This window comes from Crocodylus porosus, unplaced genomic scaffold, assembly GCF_001723895.1.
Source record: "Crocodylus porosus isolate Cpor-Errol unplaced genomic scaffold, CroPor_comp1, whole genome shotgun sequence".
NCBI classification, from domain to species: Eukaryota; Metazoa; Chordata; order Crocodylia; family Crocodylidae; genus Crocodylus; species Crocodylus porosus.
The window spans coordinates 55491680-55508942 of record NW_017728918.1 but is presented as its reverse complement, the minus strand read 5'-3'; the positions used below and the strand labels follow the sequence as shown (position 1 = coordinate 55508942).

At 43.4% G+C, this 17263-nt stretch overlaps 1 protein-coding gene across 1 annotated transcript in view; it reads left to right on the top strand.

Moving 5' to 3' along the window:
* The first annotated feature begins 5516 nt into the window (after positions 1-5516).
* The window catches only part of COL9A1 (collagen type IX alpha 1 chain), an 89777-nt gene continuing 78030 nt past the window's right edge, over positions 5517-17263 (top strand). Inside the window, exons 1-4 of the mRNA XM_019538155.1 lie at positions 5517-5618; positions 5936-6009; positions 7303-7380; positions 7504-7636. Coding sequence (XP_019393700.1) covers positions 5605-5618; positions 5936-6009; positions 7303-7380; positions 7504-7636 — 299 coding nt within the window. The 5' untranslated portion in view covers positions 5517-5604. The remainder of the gene's footprint in view (positions 5619-5935; positions 6010-7302; positions 7381-7503; positions 7637-17263) is intronic.

The window sequence follows — 17263 nt, the reverse complement described above, 5'->3', positions numbered from 1 at the left end:
ATAATCATGTTTTATATGTGCTCCTGACCTCATTTACATTGATGTCAATCAGCAAATTCACTGACATCAATAGATTTATGCTGATATAGAAGTAGTATGCATGAGATCAGACTTCAACCCTTTGCTGAAACCTAGCTGTATTTGTTTTAATCTTAGCATAAGTTTGATTATTTTCTGCTTAGTATTTTCCTTTGATTTTTCCCTGTAATTTCTCTAGAAAATAAAATTTGCTCAATTTAAGATAATTGGAATTGCTGATTGTAAGGCTAGGAGATAATCACTGCTTGGTACCTATGGAGCTAAAGTACACATCTTCTGACCTGGAATTAAATGAAAATGGGAAAGATATCACAGTCAAGACTTTAATTTAAAGGCAAAGGAACTGCAAGCCCCATCCTCAAAGGGATGTGTTCAGACCAGAAGGATAGGCAGGCACATTATCTGTTAAATTGGCTGTAATTTTTGTATTTCTTTACTTTGCTCTTTCAGATAACTTTTTCAGTTTTTTTTCACAACTAGTTTTTGGAGGAAATAGAACTTACAGGCTGATTTTGGTGACCCTTCAATGAAGTTACATCAGATAGACACCTGTGTTAAAGGGATCAGAATGTGATCCTATAGGTTTCTGTGTTGGGTTTTTTTGAGTGAAGGATACTAGAGAGATGCTATCTGATTATTACATAAATTGGAACCTGACATCTAGGAGAGAAAAGTAATTTTTCTCTCTCTGCCAAAATTCATATAACTGGACACAAACGTATTTTTTTTTATGATGGAAGTAGTAACTTATTGGATAATAAGATTATTTGTTAAATTTTAATGATGTGTTAGAGCCTGACAAGGATTATAGTATCATTGTCAGTTCAGTTCTCCCATGTTTCTAGATGTTAGTTTAATTATTTGTTATTGGTTAAATAAGAAGTGATTGATGTTGGTGCAAGTTTTGCCACTGATGCAAATGAAATCATTTGTAAGTCCAGTGTAGCTTAAGTCTTATAATGAGTATCAATGAGAAGAACTTTCGGAAATGCAATCCCTCAGCTCACATATAGCTATTATCTAACAATCAGAACATGGAGAGCCAAATATAATCTGGGGTAAGAAGGAATAAATTTACTAAAGTCAATGAAGTCATGGACTGATTCTAGTAGGGGTCCAATACTGCTCCAGTTAAAATCAAAAGACAGACAGGGAAAATTATATATGTAACACTAAAAACTTTTTTTTTCTTTTGTGGCTAGGTCATAGTGTATGGAGAACAGATGGTGAGAGTAATTTGGAGGGGAGAATAAATAAGAAATTCAGGCCCCTCCACAACATTTGAATTCCCGTGTCAGTAACTTTGGGTATGGACATACGACAGGTTTACTCTGGAGTAATTTACCCTAGACTTTACTGTATAGTAAATTTACTCTCTAGTTAGGAGCAGATAAATGACCCCAGCTGTTTTCTAATGCTCCCATCCAGTCAACAAATTAAGCATGTGAATAGTGTCATAGGATTAACCACATATTTAGAAATTATGATCATGGAAAACAGTTAAGAGACGTGCTTAAATTAAACTAACACATGTGTAAACTCCCATCCAGATTAAAGATGCTGAATTTCTGGTTTTACTTGATTGACAATCTAACAGGACACCATCCCCAGGGGTGGCATAAACCCCCAGAGGCCCAAAACTTCTCTTTTTGCTCTGCTCACTCTGCGAACAATCTCCCTTTCACTTGCCTGCCACATTTTGATGTCTTTTATGGTTATAAAAGGGAGGCTGCTTCCAGAGCTTCCCAGACCTGGTCTTGCTCTAAGGAATACTTGGTGGTTGTGGTCCCTTGCCTTAAGGGCTAATTGCATGGCTCCATACCTTCCCTACACTATGTCCCATGCCTCACAGACTTTGAGTGACCAATTGGGTAGGACACTTGTCTCTTCATTTCCAGGCCACCCTAGGCCCTCCTTCCTTTGTTGGGACTTTAGCTTTCCTGGTTTCCACTCCTGTACTCTGTCCGGTCCTGCAGCCCAGGATCCCTGCTCTAGGCCTAGCTTCTGGGCCCCAGTCCCCACTCTGCCTTGAATTTGCCCCCAGCAGGGCCCAAGAAAATCATGTGCCCCAAGGTCACTAATGGGACCTCCAAACTACCCCTCTAGTCTCAAACCCAAGCCACCGGTATTAACATAGAAAATGAAGGCTACTTGCCTGCTTAACAAGTCTCTCTCCCTCTCTCTCTTTCTCTCTCTCTCTCCTCCCCACCCTACCAGGTAGCTCTTTGTTGCTCCCAGACCAGAAGAGCTGCTTTCTTCCAGCCTCCTTGTAGATTTAGGGGCCCAGCTGTTCTGATGGCAGGAGCTCTGCACTCCATGACTCTCAGGACTCGCTTCCTTGACTGGCTTGATCCTAGGGCTTATACAGCTGTTGCCTGAGTCCTCTTATGGTCATGTGAGGTCCTAGTCAGCTGACATGGCTGTCCTTTAACCCCTGCTCTGCTGGTTGCCTGTGTTATAAAGACTCTGCCCTTAAACGGGCGGCACCAGCACCCAGTAACAGGGCCAGAGTTCTGTGTTACAGGCACCTACAGGGTTTTTGAAATAGATAAATCGATGCTATTCTAGCACCCAGCTATTAGATGGCAGGGGAAGCAGTTTATATTGTGCAAATGGCCACTCTGGAGTGAAATTGGCAGTGGTAGCAGGCTCATGACAGGTACACTGGAGTATCTTTACTTAGAGCCACTTTATAGCAGAGAACAACATTTGTGTGTTTTTCTTTGGGATAAATGGAAAATACCATGTCCGCTCAAATAGAAGATGACCCTGATTATAAGATGACCTCCCAATAATTGGATTCTATACAAGGAAAATTTATAAATTATAATTTTTCAGGTGTAGAATCTAAGTATCATCCAGGTTACAATAGCTACAACCGTGCACCTGCATGCCCACATGCCTATCACCATCTCTTTTACCCATCACAGTTATGAAGAAAACTGCTTCAGTGCACTCTGTATATGACCAGGTTGGATGACGTGCTCTGAGTCAGGGAAGACCAGCATGGTGTGCAGAAGCACGGGTAACAACACCACCCTGATTGACATGTGGACCATGTGCATGAGCGCCATGCACCCCCTCATTGACATGTGGACCATATTCCACAATCTCTCAGTCTCTACTTAATTTTGGCTTGGGTCTTTTCCCATGCCTTCTGCCTGTTCAGTTCTGGGTCAAACTCCACCCTGAAGCTCTTTATCCCTTTCCGGGGGATGGGTACCCCCAGGGCTGACAGGTCCCCAAATTTGCCCAGTACCAGACAGGTACTCTTGCTCACGTTAGGCTTGGCCCTTGCTGTCACTCCATATACCAGAGTGTGTTGTTACACTGTTTCCAGTGACTACTTGTCACTGCACAGGCCATTGAGATTATCCATGTCCCTAGTTTCTGCCTCACTTCCCCCAAGCATCTTCACTTTGCTGATCCCAGAATCTCATCAAAGCACCTATAACAGACTTAAAGCACTCAGACAAGACTTTAGCCATCAGTTTATAGTCAAAGTTATGAGTTTCCAGTTCTTCAAATCCTCCCTCACTCTTTCTTATAAAGAAGGGTTATGAGGCCCTGATGCATCCCAGTCCTGGTGGCCCTCCTGTAGCTGCTGTCTATATGTCTCCAGCAGGTCCAGGCCTACCTGGTCCCAGAAGGTGACATTGAACTCAATCTTCTCTGGGAGTCTTACTGTTCTTGAAGCTGTGGAAAGTCTTGGTGACTTCCTCCAGTGGCCACTCCTCCATCAGCTTCTGGTTCTCATCCCCCCACAAGGACCTGGGTGACCTCCTGCAGGCCCCTGGGTCCTCTGGGCATTTGTGTACAGATTCTGGTAGAAGGCTGCTGCCATGCCTAGCATCCCTTCACTCAACTGGTGCTCCACTCCCACACCATCTACCAAGCTGGTCATGGCTTCCCTCTTGGCTTTCCTTAACCTGCTGAAGTAAGCAGATCACTTTTTCCACTCTTCCACCCAGAGGCTCTGGCCCTGTTCCCTGTAATAGGCTCCAGTCTGAGCTTTTATCTCCTGCTTGGTGTCCTTCACATCCCAGCCCCGGGCTATCTGCTTGTGCAGGCTCTGCAACTTGCAGTTTAGGCATTCATAGTACCTCCTCTAGAATAAAGTTCATCTTCTGCTGGCCTGTTGGAAGAAGGGTCCCGCTCTGTCTTTAACACTGGCCCACTACCCTGTGTGGTTCCAGTACCCAGCTCTGAGGATCCTCCATCCTGTATAGCACTTCATGAACTCCCACTGAATCTTTTCATCATCCAAGAGGCTCACATTCAACTTCCACACACTCCTGCTCCTATCTCTTTTTTCGCTGTCAGGAGGCAGTGATCTGACAGGTGTGGATTTGACGTTCACTACTGTCCACTCTGCAGGAAGGAAGATGAAGTCTATGTGTGACCTTGTCTGCCCCATGGGGGTCTACCTGGGTGAAGTTTTCCCTGGGTCCTTGGGCTCCCTTGTTCACACATTATAGGTGCTTTAGTTCAAAAGTGCACTGCCACCATTTTCTGGCGCTCATGCACATTTTGCCACTTTTACAACTGCATGTGGCACAGCATAGTCCACCTTAGCTTGTGTGCAGAGCAGACTCAATTAATAGTCTGCTTGGAAGCAGCAGCTCTCCAGCACGGCGCAGGACATGAGTCTACACAAGCATGGCTGTGTCTACACGAGTCACTGACTGCACATTAGCCTGTGACTACTGCACAGCAGTGTCATGTAGCAGAAAGGCTGATGCAATGCTATTGTGGAGTAGTCTTGGGCTACTGCACAGTCAGCATCATGAAAAAGCTGTTTGGTGACACTCCTGCGTAGTAACTCCAGCTACTGTGCAGTCATTTAGTACTTGTACAAGCAAGCACTAAATGACTGCACAGTAATGACTGTGCAGTCAGAATCTCACACTGACATGGCCAGGGTGTATTTCTACCTGAGTTTAAGCTATTAAGTAGATTTTAAAATGATTATTTCTATTTAGAAGCCTGATTCTGCTACATCTCTGGAATCAAGCTAGGATAGTCTAACAGGGAACCAGTGAGAAGTGAAAGGCTCTTCTTTCTAAACTTAGGTATACTGTGACCTTTCCTAAATCCAAGTTGTGAAAATATACACACTATTGTATGGTCACCTGCTTCCTCAAGACTCTTAAATGCATCTTTCTCTTTCACCTGTTTTCCCCCACCCAGCAGACCCTATTCCTGGATGGGTGGTATTGTTTAAATCATATTCTTGACTTTATATGTCCCTACCCTGAGACTGGCATACTGCAGCCTTTTCTCTGCTCTCGTTGGCTTTTTTATATCCCAGCTAGTTCATGAGATCCGCCCTCAACCCCATCAAGGCACAGATGTCTGTCTAGACCCCACCTCCTTTTCTCCTCAGAATTAAAACAGTCCCAGCAGCCTGACCCTCATTCTCTCTTGGAGCCCTGCACAGGGAGAAAGAACACAGCCTTCATCTTTTCCTGTTTTCTTTGATGGGGCTATTGACAGGAGATCACAGGGCATAAGTATACTCCCCAAATACTCACATGAGAGAGCTGAAGAAAACCAGCAGAGAAAATGAAAAGCAACTGGTAAGAGAACAAGGGACACTTGTAAGAGATTAGTAGTTAACAAATGAGAGCATTTAAAATTGTTTTTACCAGCTGTCTTCTCTATTTTTATTTTCTTGACAGTTTTATATGTAGGATATGGAAACTGAGACAACATCATAGACATATTTTGTTGCACTGACAAAGATAAAAAGCTTTGCTCTAAAAAGGTTTTCTTGCCAACTGTGCTAGTAAATTTCTAATTCATGTTTTATGTATTTAATGTGCATGACCTTGAGATGAAAATTGATCATAGAATCTATCAGGAACTGTAAATTCATGTTTAATTTTTTTTACAGGCAACTTCCAGCTTTCTTGTACATATGTAGTTTTCTGGGGTCTTTGGTGTCAGCTACCGTTCAGCATCAAACAAGTAAGAGTATAGCCTATATCTGTATTGTATTTCACTGGGACCTTGACCATCACAGTTTACTCTGTACTTAGTTACTAACTTCATTTAATTATGGAACTAAATAAATGCGTATGTGAGAAAGAGACTGTTATTTTGGGTTATCAGTTAGGTTTTACACTTTATTTCTTTCCATGGTTTCCCAGTCATTCTGGTTTATCTTCCTGCTTTCTAAACAGAGTAGGGTATAAGTACATTTCTAACGTTAGGATCATAGTCTGGAAATAGATGGTAGGTATGGAATGCGTTCTTCTGCACCTCTAGTTAGATGTTCTTCTGGTAGATATGGCAGAACACTAGGTCCACTCTATTAGCAGGGCATGAAGGATAAATGACTGGATGTCAGCCATATATCTGTTTAAATAATATAGAATAAGGCTATTTCTAAGGTGTAAAATGTTAACTCACCATTTCCTTTACGTCTATGCTGTGAGAAGGAAACTCACTTTTATGGTTGAGTCCTTGCAGAATACAAGAGGCTCTCTGTAGGCTGGGAAGGCATGTCCTTCCAACTTGTACACCCCTTTCTTCCCTATCCAGAATCTACTAAAATTTTCCAGATTGCCTTGGTGCTGGGCTTGGGCAAAACTCTTAAATGATTTTGAGTAAATGTTTATTTTTCTGCTTTCCATCTTTAAGATTGGGGGCTGTGGTTTCTTTCAGTGATGCCTTTATACAGATAGTATTTTAAAAACTGAGCTCTGTGTTTAGCTTCCCAAGAGAATTTCTTTATGCGCTTGTTCATGTTCATAAAAAGAGCCCGTAAGTCCCTCTGGCCCCCACCCAATGCTTCCCCAGGGCTTGTTATGTGATCAAACATGGCAAAGATGAGGTTGGGAATACCTGGAATATCAAGGAGGGAGGAAGGGATGCCAATAACATCACTTCTCAACAGCTACCTTAGCTGGCATAAAGTTTGTCTGAGTTTGCTCTAAATTAGGGATGATGTAGATTCAGCTAACTAGCATTTATTTAAGTTTGCCTAAACCACCAGAGTTTATGAACCAGTGCCTCCATAAATCACAAGCTTCTTTTTGCTGGGACAGCTGCTTCTCAAAAGTAGAGTTGGAGCAGGAAGAATTACAGCATCTTTATACATTAAAGATTTAAGAAAAAATGTAAAAGTAAACCAAGTCAAGTGATATTATTAAATTTGAAAACCGTTATTAGCAGATGCTGTCCTTTTAGGCCACAGATCTCAAGTTGAATTTCAGGCAGTGTGATGAAAAAGGATTACAAGTTTTCTCTTTTTTGCAGGATTTCCAGTCACTTTTGCTTCTAACCAAAAGACCAATCTTTGCCCAACAATCAGGATTGGCCAAGATGACTTGCCAGGCAAGTAGAAACTTCATTTTACAAGTTAAAAGACTGGTTTTTAGAAGTGATCAGGCTACATTCAGCTTTGTGATCTTCAGTGGTCAAATGAAAATTCTGAATGTGTATGTTTGGTTTTTGTAGGTTATGACCTGATTTCTCAGTTCCAGATAGATAAAGCTGCCTCCCGAGGAGTTATCCAGAGAGTGGTGGGCTCCACAGCTTTACAGGTGGCTTATAAATTTGGCAGCAATGTCGACTTCAGGATCCCAACCAGGTAATACACTTGGTTGTTTTACTTTAAAAGAATATTTTAGCATATTATCTACTTCATATTACCCTACAAGTAAGCTTGATACCAGTTCTTTAGCTGGATTTAGCAAAGCTTCTTGAATGAGTACAGTTTATCCTGTTCATCTTTTTGGATTCAGGTGATGATACTAGATTTTATTGACCTGCTAGAAACAGGGACCTCTGCCAGCTCCCTTTTCCTACCAGGTGTACTGCTCAACAAGACTGGAATTTTGTTGCTTGAAATGCTCAATAGCTAGAGAAGAACAGGGGAAGGGAGCAAGGCAGAAGGAAGATTCCTTGGCCAAGAAAGGTTCATAACATGTACGCAGAGATCATGGTCATCAAGTGAGGGCATCTTTGTTCTGACGGATGGTCCTAGGGCGAAGTAAGAAGGGTGACTGACTACACAGCAGTTTAGTCTCACTTGGGTAGGGTACACACCTGCTTCCCTGTCAGTGTCAATAATATGAGTTAGAGAAATTGAAAACCACTATTCTATGTATCCCAGATTGCAATGGGAAATTGGATTTTGAGATCCACTTGCATTTGCATGTTATGGACTGGAGTTAGAAATGACCTCTGCCTAGCATAGGACCAGAAATGATATAGGGGTAAAGAGGGCTGGGAAAAACCAGGAGGTATTTTAGCTCCTACTTAGAATAGCCTCGGTTCTCCTGGCTAGTGCTACCCCTCAAGGTGCTTTTATTTAGCTAGGGATCACTGGAGATCAAGATGCTAATGTCACATCAGAACTGGCTCAGATATTTCCTATCCTGCTCCAATATACCCTGGCTGCTATGTTCTTAGCTGGTAGATTGAAAGCTTTTTTACAGTTTAGCTGGCTAAATTGGATTTATGGCAACTTTATAGCATTATACCAGTACAAAATAGTTGATGTGCATAGGTAAATCTGGTCCTTAATAGCTATGACAAACATGGAGTCTTGGGACATTAAAAAGAAGTGATTCATAGCTTGTCAATGGGGTACAGAACTCCTTTTTTCTCTAAAGAGATCCAGAGTTTTTAGGCTTCAGGATGGTTGAACTGTTATATAAAAAAGTTATTTTAGGTCATTCAAATATACTGGTGTAGAGGTGATTTAGGGGGAAACCTATGGGTAACTAAGGGCTTGTTCCACTGCAGTGTTAGCTTATGGTAACTCAAATGTCATCTGTGACCTGACTCTTTGTCGAAATGCAAAAATCTTCAGCTCATGTTATGTAGTACTCTTAACTCAAACTAGCTGGTCTATTGTGGGAGCTTGGCTGAAACTTGAGTGCTCTTGGCATGCAGTATAGTAATACTGCTACTCATTCCTGATACTCCAATCCTTCTGTGCAGGTCCAGTGCTATTTTGCAGTTCTTTACTCTGACTTGTGCTAAGCTAATTCAAAATCAGCAAAGAGAACTCAAGCTAACACTACAGTAAAGGCATGCCCAAGGACAACACAAAGTTCCAGTGAAGGTCTAAAAAAACTCCTCTAAAAGTTGTCTCTAATGTGGTGTGGTATATGGCTTTTATTGGCATGAATTTTGGGTGGCTGAATTATGCAAGAGCATTAAAGCAGTGAGTGAGCTATGCATACCACCCCAAATCCACCTCAGACGAAACTGAAACGTCTTTGATGTGACCTGCATAATTCTGCCTTTGTCAGTCCTGTGTAATTCAGCCATCCCAAATTCCTCCTAATACATATCCCTTAGACCTCACCACACTATTACTTATTCATATATAAAATGTTTAATAATATTTTAAATATTTGCTTGGGTAAACCAGCCAATGATTACTTCCCAGATGCTGGAAGAGTATTTTCTTATGCACACTCCTTTTTCCTGTGATCTGTCTGGTTTTGCATTGAAAGCTGCACTGTCTTCTTTGCGTAGGAAAAGACTATAGGCAATCATTGAATGCAGGGCCACCTGGCGGCTCTACTGAGTTATAGCAGTGCTGTTTATTTGCAAAGGTGCTGAAATGCAGCCACAAGTGGCCTTGGTAGGCTTGATCTTGCACTCATTACTCTGTGTGTAAAGAGAACTTAACATCCACCTAATGAATTGCATCCATTCTACACTGTCCTTGGACTTTTAATTCTCTGAGTCAAAGCCCAAACTACATAGTACAGCTATGGCTGACTGGTGAAAAACAAAGGATCTTAAGGCAGTCCTAATCAAAAGAGCAAAGCTGCCAGGTGAGCAACCTCAGCCAGTAACTACGTCAAACAGTTTCCTGTTCAATATCTGCCCTTTTGCTGGAATCCATTTACATGCTTCAATTACTGTGTTGCTTTCTTGGTACATGATTATGAAACTGAATTGTACCATGGAAACTGTGATCAGTTTGCTTTGTGTAGTATGGAGGATCATCCTCACAGAAAATGTTTTTTGGGGTGCAGCACATGAAAGTCACTGAGAATCTGTATAGGGCAGAGATGTGGGGAGAGAGAAAAGTGATAATGCCACTATGCCCCTTATCAGTGGGTAGGATGTGACCCTTAATATCCAACTAATGCTTATCAGGAAAAGGCAATTTTTTCAGGTTAAATAGTGAACACTGTGGTCTCCTCCATGTACTGGAGCATTTTATAATAGCTGCAGCATGGGGTAAAGGCTCTGTCAGAGCAATGTTATTTTGCACATTTATTCAGCATTTCCTTGAGGAATTTAATATGTCTTTTCACAGAGATCCTTTAAAAAACTTACGAATTTTTATCCCACATCCTTTGGTAATTGCCAAGTTCTCCACTGCTAATTACACAAGACAGTTAATCATGAAGGGTATGATTGGGGTAGCAAGAGCTAACTTCAACTTCATCCATCATTTAAATAAGCCTCTGTTGGTCCTTGTTCATTTCTAGTACAAAATCTACTGGAGAATCAAGGTTATATCATTTTGACATCATAGGAATCACCCATGAAACTGCAGCTATAATGCTTTCTTTATATACAGTCAAGAAAAACTTGAGCCTTTGTCCCTTATATAGTAAAGTTTCCATTTCTGAATTCATCTGGATATCTGTTGTCAATAATTAAATAATAACTAATGCTAAAATTTACTAATAACAGATTCTTTTTACATGCATAGACTTTAAAAATATTGTACTAGCACAAAGAAAAGTGTTTGTGACATATTAAGTGGGGAAGAAGAAGGCTAGCCACTCTAATGCCTTGGATTAAAGGACTAGAAAAGCAATTTAGCTGACATTAGGAATAATAATCTCAGGCCTATATATTTTTCATACATTAAAGAGCAACCTCAGCTAAAAACCTGAGGATTCAGCTTTTCCCTGAAAATGCTTTGTAGTTTTATAACTAAAAGCTACAAAGTACAGAGTAAATTGTGATGGTCAAGGTCCCAGTGAAAAATAGGAGTGGTTACATTTTGAGTTAAAAAGCCCCTTGCTGGGGACTGTTATAACTCCTATGGATCATCACACACAACAGATTAGTATCCTTCACCTCAAACAATCCCAGTGAAGTCAATAAGAGTATTCAAGCAATAACATAATTACTCTAAATGGCCCCACTGCCTAGTGAGAGGACTTACCTTGGATACATTAACACCTCATTGATAAGTAGCAGACTCTCAAGTATTAATGAAATCAATGTAAATTAGTGTTTTAGGTTTACTACATCTCTTAAATGCTTTTGTAACATTTTAAAAGAAAACAGCAGTGGTTTAATAAGTTCCATGAAGGTGAACAGCAAATGTTTGCAGAAGGAAAACTATAGCCCTGGGTACACAAGGAAAGTGGGATTAGAACCTATCTATATCTGTACCTGGACTTAAAAACTACATACATAAAGGCTAAAATTCTGCTCTGAATATCTCCTTGCTGTATCTCTTGCAGCTGTAAAATGGAGGAGGAGTAAAGTCAGATTGGGACTTGCCATATAGATTTACTCTGTGTTTGCATATTAGCTTTTCCTTCACTAGCCCAGCAGATTCTAAACCCAAATTTGTTGATTACTAGCTTTAAGAGCTTGCATCATCGTCAATTGTCATAGGGGAAAATACTGAGCATTTACTGCTCGCAAGGCAGCAGAGTGACTAGATTATTATTTTTCTGTAACTATGAATATTTGTATTTCAGGAAAAAAAATTATCTTCACATTTGTTATTACATATACATTTCTCAGAGAGATATAGGTAGCCATGTTAGTGTAAATTCAAGCATCAGGCAAGGTAAATTTGAACCTTATAGACTAACTAGATAAACATAAATAAATAAATGAACTGTCATGAGCTGGCACTCAGCTTATCTGCTGCTATGAAGGGAGATGCTCCTCAGAATAGCATATAGAATGGAGAGAGTGATTTGAATAGAAAAGGCTGGAAGGAAGGAAGGGAGAGAAGAGGGAGGGTGAGGGGGCAGTGCTGGGAGAGGAAAACAAGCAAAGAATCCATAGGAACAAAGAGGTCACAAAAGCTAATATAGGTAATGGGAAAAGAATCCATAGTCCTTGTTTAAACCATATTTAAGTCAATCCAGTCTGTGGATGATTTCTTGTTCCACAATTTCCCATTCAAATTGTGCCTGGGCAGAAGCTGCAACTTGGCACCAGGGAAAAGCGGCCCTCCCGCTCACCACTGCCAGGCCCTTCTTGCTGCAGTCGCCCACAGCCTGTGCCTAAGCTACCCTGTGGCTCCTCTCTGCTGCTGTCACTGCTGCTTCTGGGCTGCCCAGCAGGGCAGAGGTGACTCTGCAGAGGAGCCACGGGGCAGCCTGGGTGCAGGCTCTGGGCAGCTGCAGCAAGAAGGGCCTGGCAGCAGCAAGGGACTGCTTTTCCTTCATGCTGAGCAGCAGCTTCTGCCTGTTTGCTGCTGCTGATCAGCATGAGCAGGTTTGTCAGGAGCAGGCATGGGGTGGACTGGGGTTGGGGCTGTCCATGCAGGTTCTGGCGGGTCCACTTCTGCTGGGGCTGTGTGCTCTTGGTGGTGGTGATAGAGAGGAGCCACAGGGCACATGGGCTCAGGGCTGCTGGGTGGTGGAGTGCTGACTATTGTTTAATTGTGCAAATAAAATTGTGATTAACTGCAACTATTTTTTTAATCTCGCAATTAATTATGATTAGTTTTTTTAATAGTTTGTCAGCCCTAGTTTTTAAAGATTTGCTGCCCAAGAACACCCACTCAGATTTTAACGATTGAATGTCCAGGAAGATTAAAGTGTTTTGCCACAGGCTTTTGTACTGTTTTGGAGATGACATTAGATTGATGAACATTCATTCTTACCCATAGGGGTTGCCCCAAATGTCCAATGTAGGCAGCTAAAGGGTAGCGTAGGCACGTGATGGCGTATATGACATTGATAGAATTGCAGGTGAATGAACTGTGAATGTTAGAATCCAGGTTATTTGGTCCAGTGATGATGTAGGCTGTACTGATGTGGGAACACAGACAGGCCTTGCAGTGAACACAGATGTCTGCTGTGCCCCCACATTGTACTAAGCATAATATAAATAGGGACTATGGATTCTTATCTCATTATATTAACTTTTGTGCCCCTTTAATTTCTGTGGGTTCTTTGCTTGTTTGCCCCATCCCTCCACTTTTTCCTCTTCTCTTCCTGTCTTTTGTATTCAAATCACTCCATTCTGTACACTTCTGTAGAAATTCTTATGTATGTTCTTTTACAGAATCTGAGGAAGTGAGTTCCAGCTTACAAAATCTTGTGCTATGTACATCTCTAATTTAGTTTTCCTAAAAGGTGCAAATCGACCCTACCATATATATCCTCTTCATTGTTTTTGTTATCTCTTGCCTATGTCCATAGATCTTATTATACAACATTTTGTACAATCTTTTTTAAATTCCATTTGAAAAAGTTACAATATGTGTTTGTTTTAATTTCTTAAGTGGAAAGAGGGGCTGTCTGACAGCTTGTATACACCTATAAGACAAATATCCTTGCGTTTGAGTTTATAGGGGCAAAACACTCCTTTTGCCAGTATAGCACAATTAGCAAAATAAACTATATTGATAAAAGAATTCTTTTGCTGGTATAACAATGTTTTTGTCTGCATAGCTGGGTCAGCCAGGGGATGATTCTCTCACACTCCTAATTTGCAGAGCCATGTCAGTAAAACCTCTAGCTATAGATCACTCTTAAGAGCATTTCATTGTTTTGTTTTACCTTATTCTGCATCTGCCTTCCCCAGAGATCCTTGGATAGAGTAACATTTCCACAAGCTGGTGTGAGTGTCATATTGGTCCTACAGGGTTACTGAAAGATGGGGAAAAATGACAATTAACAGAGATAAATGATGTCACAGCAGCAGGAAAGAAATATAATCTAAAGGCAACATGTTAGACTATTGGCATGGATAAATCAGATGTCAGAAGGCCAAACAAATGAGGTATGCAGTAAATGAAGAAAAAAATGACCAAGCCATGAGCCAAAAATGGAGAGGGAAGTGTGCATTTAAGATATATAGAGAAACCCACTGAGGCAGGGCTGGGCAGTTATTCAGGGAGTTTTGGTGAGCTGTTGCAGGGCTGAGTGGGAGGGGAGTGGGGCAGGAAGTAGGGTGGTACTGACCTGACCCAGTGTGCCAGGGGGGTGGTGTTGACCCAGCACAGTGTGGGGAAGTGCTGACTGGGTGCAGCTGGGAGGGGTTGCTGACCCTTCCTGGCACAGTGGGGTGCGGAAGCAGGTGGGTGGGCAGGGTCTCCATGGAGACTGGTCTGGAAACCCAGTGTACAGGGTGCACTTGGCTAGGTGGATGGCATGGGGCCACAGGTGGGCAGGGAGCAGCGTCTAGGAGTGGGATGGGTGAGTGGGCCAGTTGGGCGCTGCCTCTGCCCACCCATCCCTCTCCTGGATACCACTCTCCACTCACCTGTGACCCCATCCCATCTGCCCAACTGAGTGTGTCCTGTCCGCAGGGGTCCCAGGCCAGTCTCCATGGAGACCCTGCCCACCTGCCCGTTGTGTCCAGCACTCCCAGCAGTGGATGTGGGGTGGACAGGCCAGGGTGCCTGGGTTGTGGGACTGCGTCCAGCAGTGGTGATAACACTGGCAACAGCAGTCAGAAGAAGCCACTGTCACTGGGGTTGCTGGGAAGCTGAGTCTGGTCACTGCACCACCCCAGCCCACTGCTTGCCTGAGGGCAGCAGGACTGTTCACATGCACCACAGCCCAGGCAGCCCCTCCTTCCCCCCCCCACACACACACCGAGTGAGGCTGAGGGACCTGCTGCAGGCTGGATTCCCAAGGTAGCTGGATCCAACCCACAGGCTATATTTTGCCCACCCCTGCGCTAAGGTCAATGAAAGATTGAGCTGGAGCAGGCCCTTAGTGGCAGTTTGAATGTGTGTACATAGTACCCATGTGTATACATGTAAATACAGCTTCATAAACAGTTTTATCTCCCCTTCTACTTTATTCAGCTGTATAGATACATTTCAAGTATATATCCACATGCACACATACATTCTGTCTGGTATATGGATGTACTGTATACATGTATGTTTTCTAGCTTACAGAGACATCTCCAGATTTATCCCTCTAACAAATATTTAAAGGTACCACTCCCTTGGGGCATAACCCAGTAGTTCTGTACCCTGGGTGCAGGCAGCTCAAGTGGCAGTAGCTGCAGCGAGGCTGCTGGCAGTGGTGTGGCAGCCAGAACAGTAATTGCAGCAGCTACTATTTTTGTGCCTTCCCTCAGTCAGTGCCCAGAACTGATGCCCTGGTTGCCCCTTCCTTAGTCATGTTACTGCTTTCCCCCACGTCATCTGCCCCACTCTCAAAAGAACTTGAATAAGATCATTTTGTGGAGTGTCACCATCCCATATGTTCCTCCTCCTAACACCTGACTTTTCCTGATACTCAGGGGCACATCTAGGTGAAATGTTTACTGCACAGTAGATTAATTAGCTGTGCAAATATATTACACAAATATTACACAAATATTACAAAATCTATAAGTGCACCCCTATTAGGCTGGGATAAATTAACTAACTCCACAGCAAGATGAATACAAGTACTATCCTGCTGTGGAGTTTTTTACTCCACAGTACCACACATGTAGAAGTTGCCCCAGCTGGCTGGGACATGAGGATGCTTCAGTTTTAGCTAGCCTTGCATTGGAGCACCCTTGTGCCCAGGTAGCCCCTCCACAGCACATTGAGCTATGTCAGAGCAGCCCTGGGCTGGCAGGCTGACATCCTCAGGCTTTCTGCCAGCTGGGGCTGCTCCAAGTTGGCTCAAAGTGTTGCAGTCCCATGTGCATGTGTAAATGCAGCACCTGGGAGCAATAAGCCCCAGTGTGATAAGTACTGGAGTTTATTGTATTACATGAATATGCATGTGTATATGCGACCAGGCAGTTCTAAGCAGTTTATTCATAGGAATAAAAAAAGCAAAGGCAGTTTCCATTAAAGTTTTAGGAAGAAACTATTTCTGTCCCTTCTCAGTGGCTGTCAATCTATTCAGTTCCCTCACTGAAGTCCTGCTGCTGCTTGGGAGACCTACTGGAATGTGAATGCACTTTAACAGCTGCACTGGAAACAATGAAGCCTTTATGTGAAAAAGTTACTGTAGCTTGCTAGAGTAACAGTAACAGCCAGTGGTGCTCCAGGATAAGCAATTGAGGGGGGACACAAACTTTCACTAAGATTATTTTCTCATATTTCTGAACAGACCAGTGTCTGAGCTACCCCAGTGGCTGAATTAACATTCATAAAGGGGAAGTAGACAGCAGTGCAGCCAAGCTCTCCTGGAGCTGTTCCCCACGCCTCCACCAGCAGCACCTCCTCCTGCTGCTGCCCCAGCTGTGCTACTCTGGGTAGGCAGGAAGGTAGCTTTAGCTGGGCAGCTCCTGCCCCAGTGTGTGGGGCTCTGCTTCCAGCTTCTACCCACTCCACCCACCTGCAGGTGGCTGATCATTATGCTGGGTGGGCAGAGTGGGTAGAAGGCAGCCAAAAGCTGGAGTCAGCTGCCTGGCTGAAGCTCCCCCATGCACAGAGTAGTGCAGCAAAGGCAGGAGGAGGAGGAGGAGCTGTATTTGGAGGCAAGGGGAGTAGAACAGCCACACTGGCCCAGGGTCTGACCAGCGCAAATCAGCTTCTGGTGGGGCTGCAGCTGGCTAAGTGCTGCTTTGGTCCCCTCACCTCCAGTGGTGCCACCTCCTCCCATTCCTGCCCCTGCTGCACCACTCTGGGCAGGTGGGCAGGGGGGAGCTTCAGCCAGGCAGTTCCTGCTGGAGGCAAAGGGAGCAAAGCAACACCAGGAACAGCCCTGCCAGAAGCTGAATATGCTGGGCGGGGCCCAGGCTGGCAGGCGCAGGTTGCCCCAGTAGGAGTGGGTGGGGCTCAGCTCCATGCAGAGTGCTGCAGGGGGGCAGCCATGGGCTGGATCCAGTCAGTTGGCAAGCCATATTTTGTCCATCCCTGGGCTTGGGAGTCCAAAGTAGCTGGATGCTGGGTCTAGCCAAATTGCTTCCTTATGTACTGTTGGCTATAGTAAATGGTATACCTTAACTACGATAGCCTTATGGACTGCTAGGTTTGTGTAGATTTCATAGTTTCATAGTTTCTAGGGTTGGAAGGGACCTGAGTAGATCATCTAGTCCGACCCCCCCGCCATGGCAGGAAATAATACTGGGG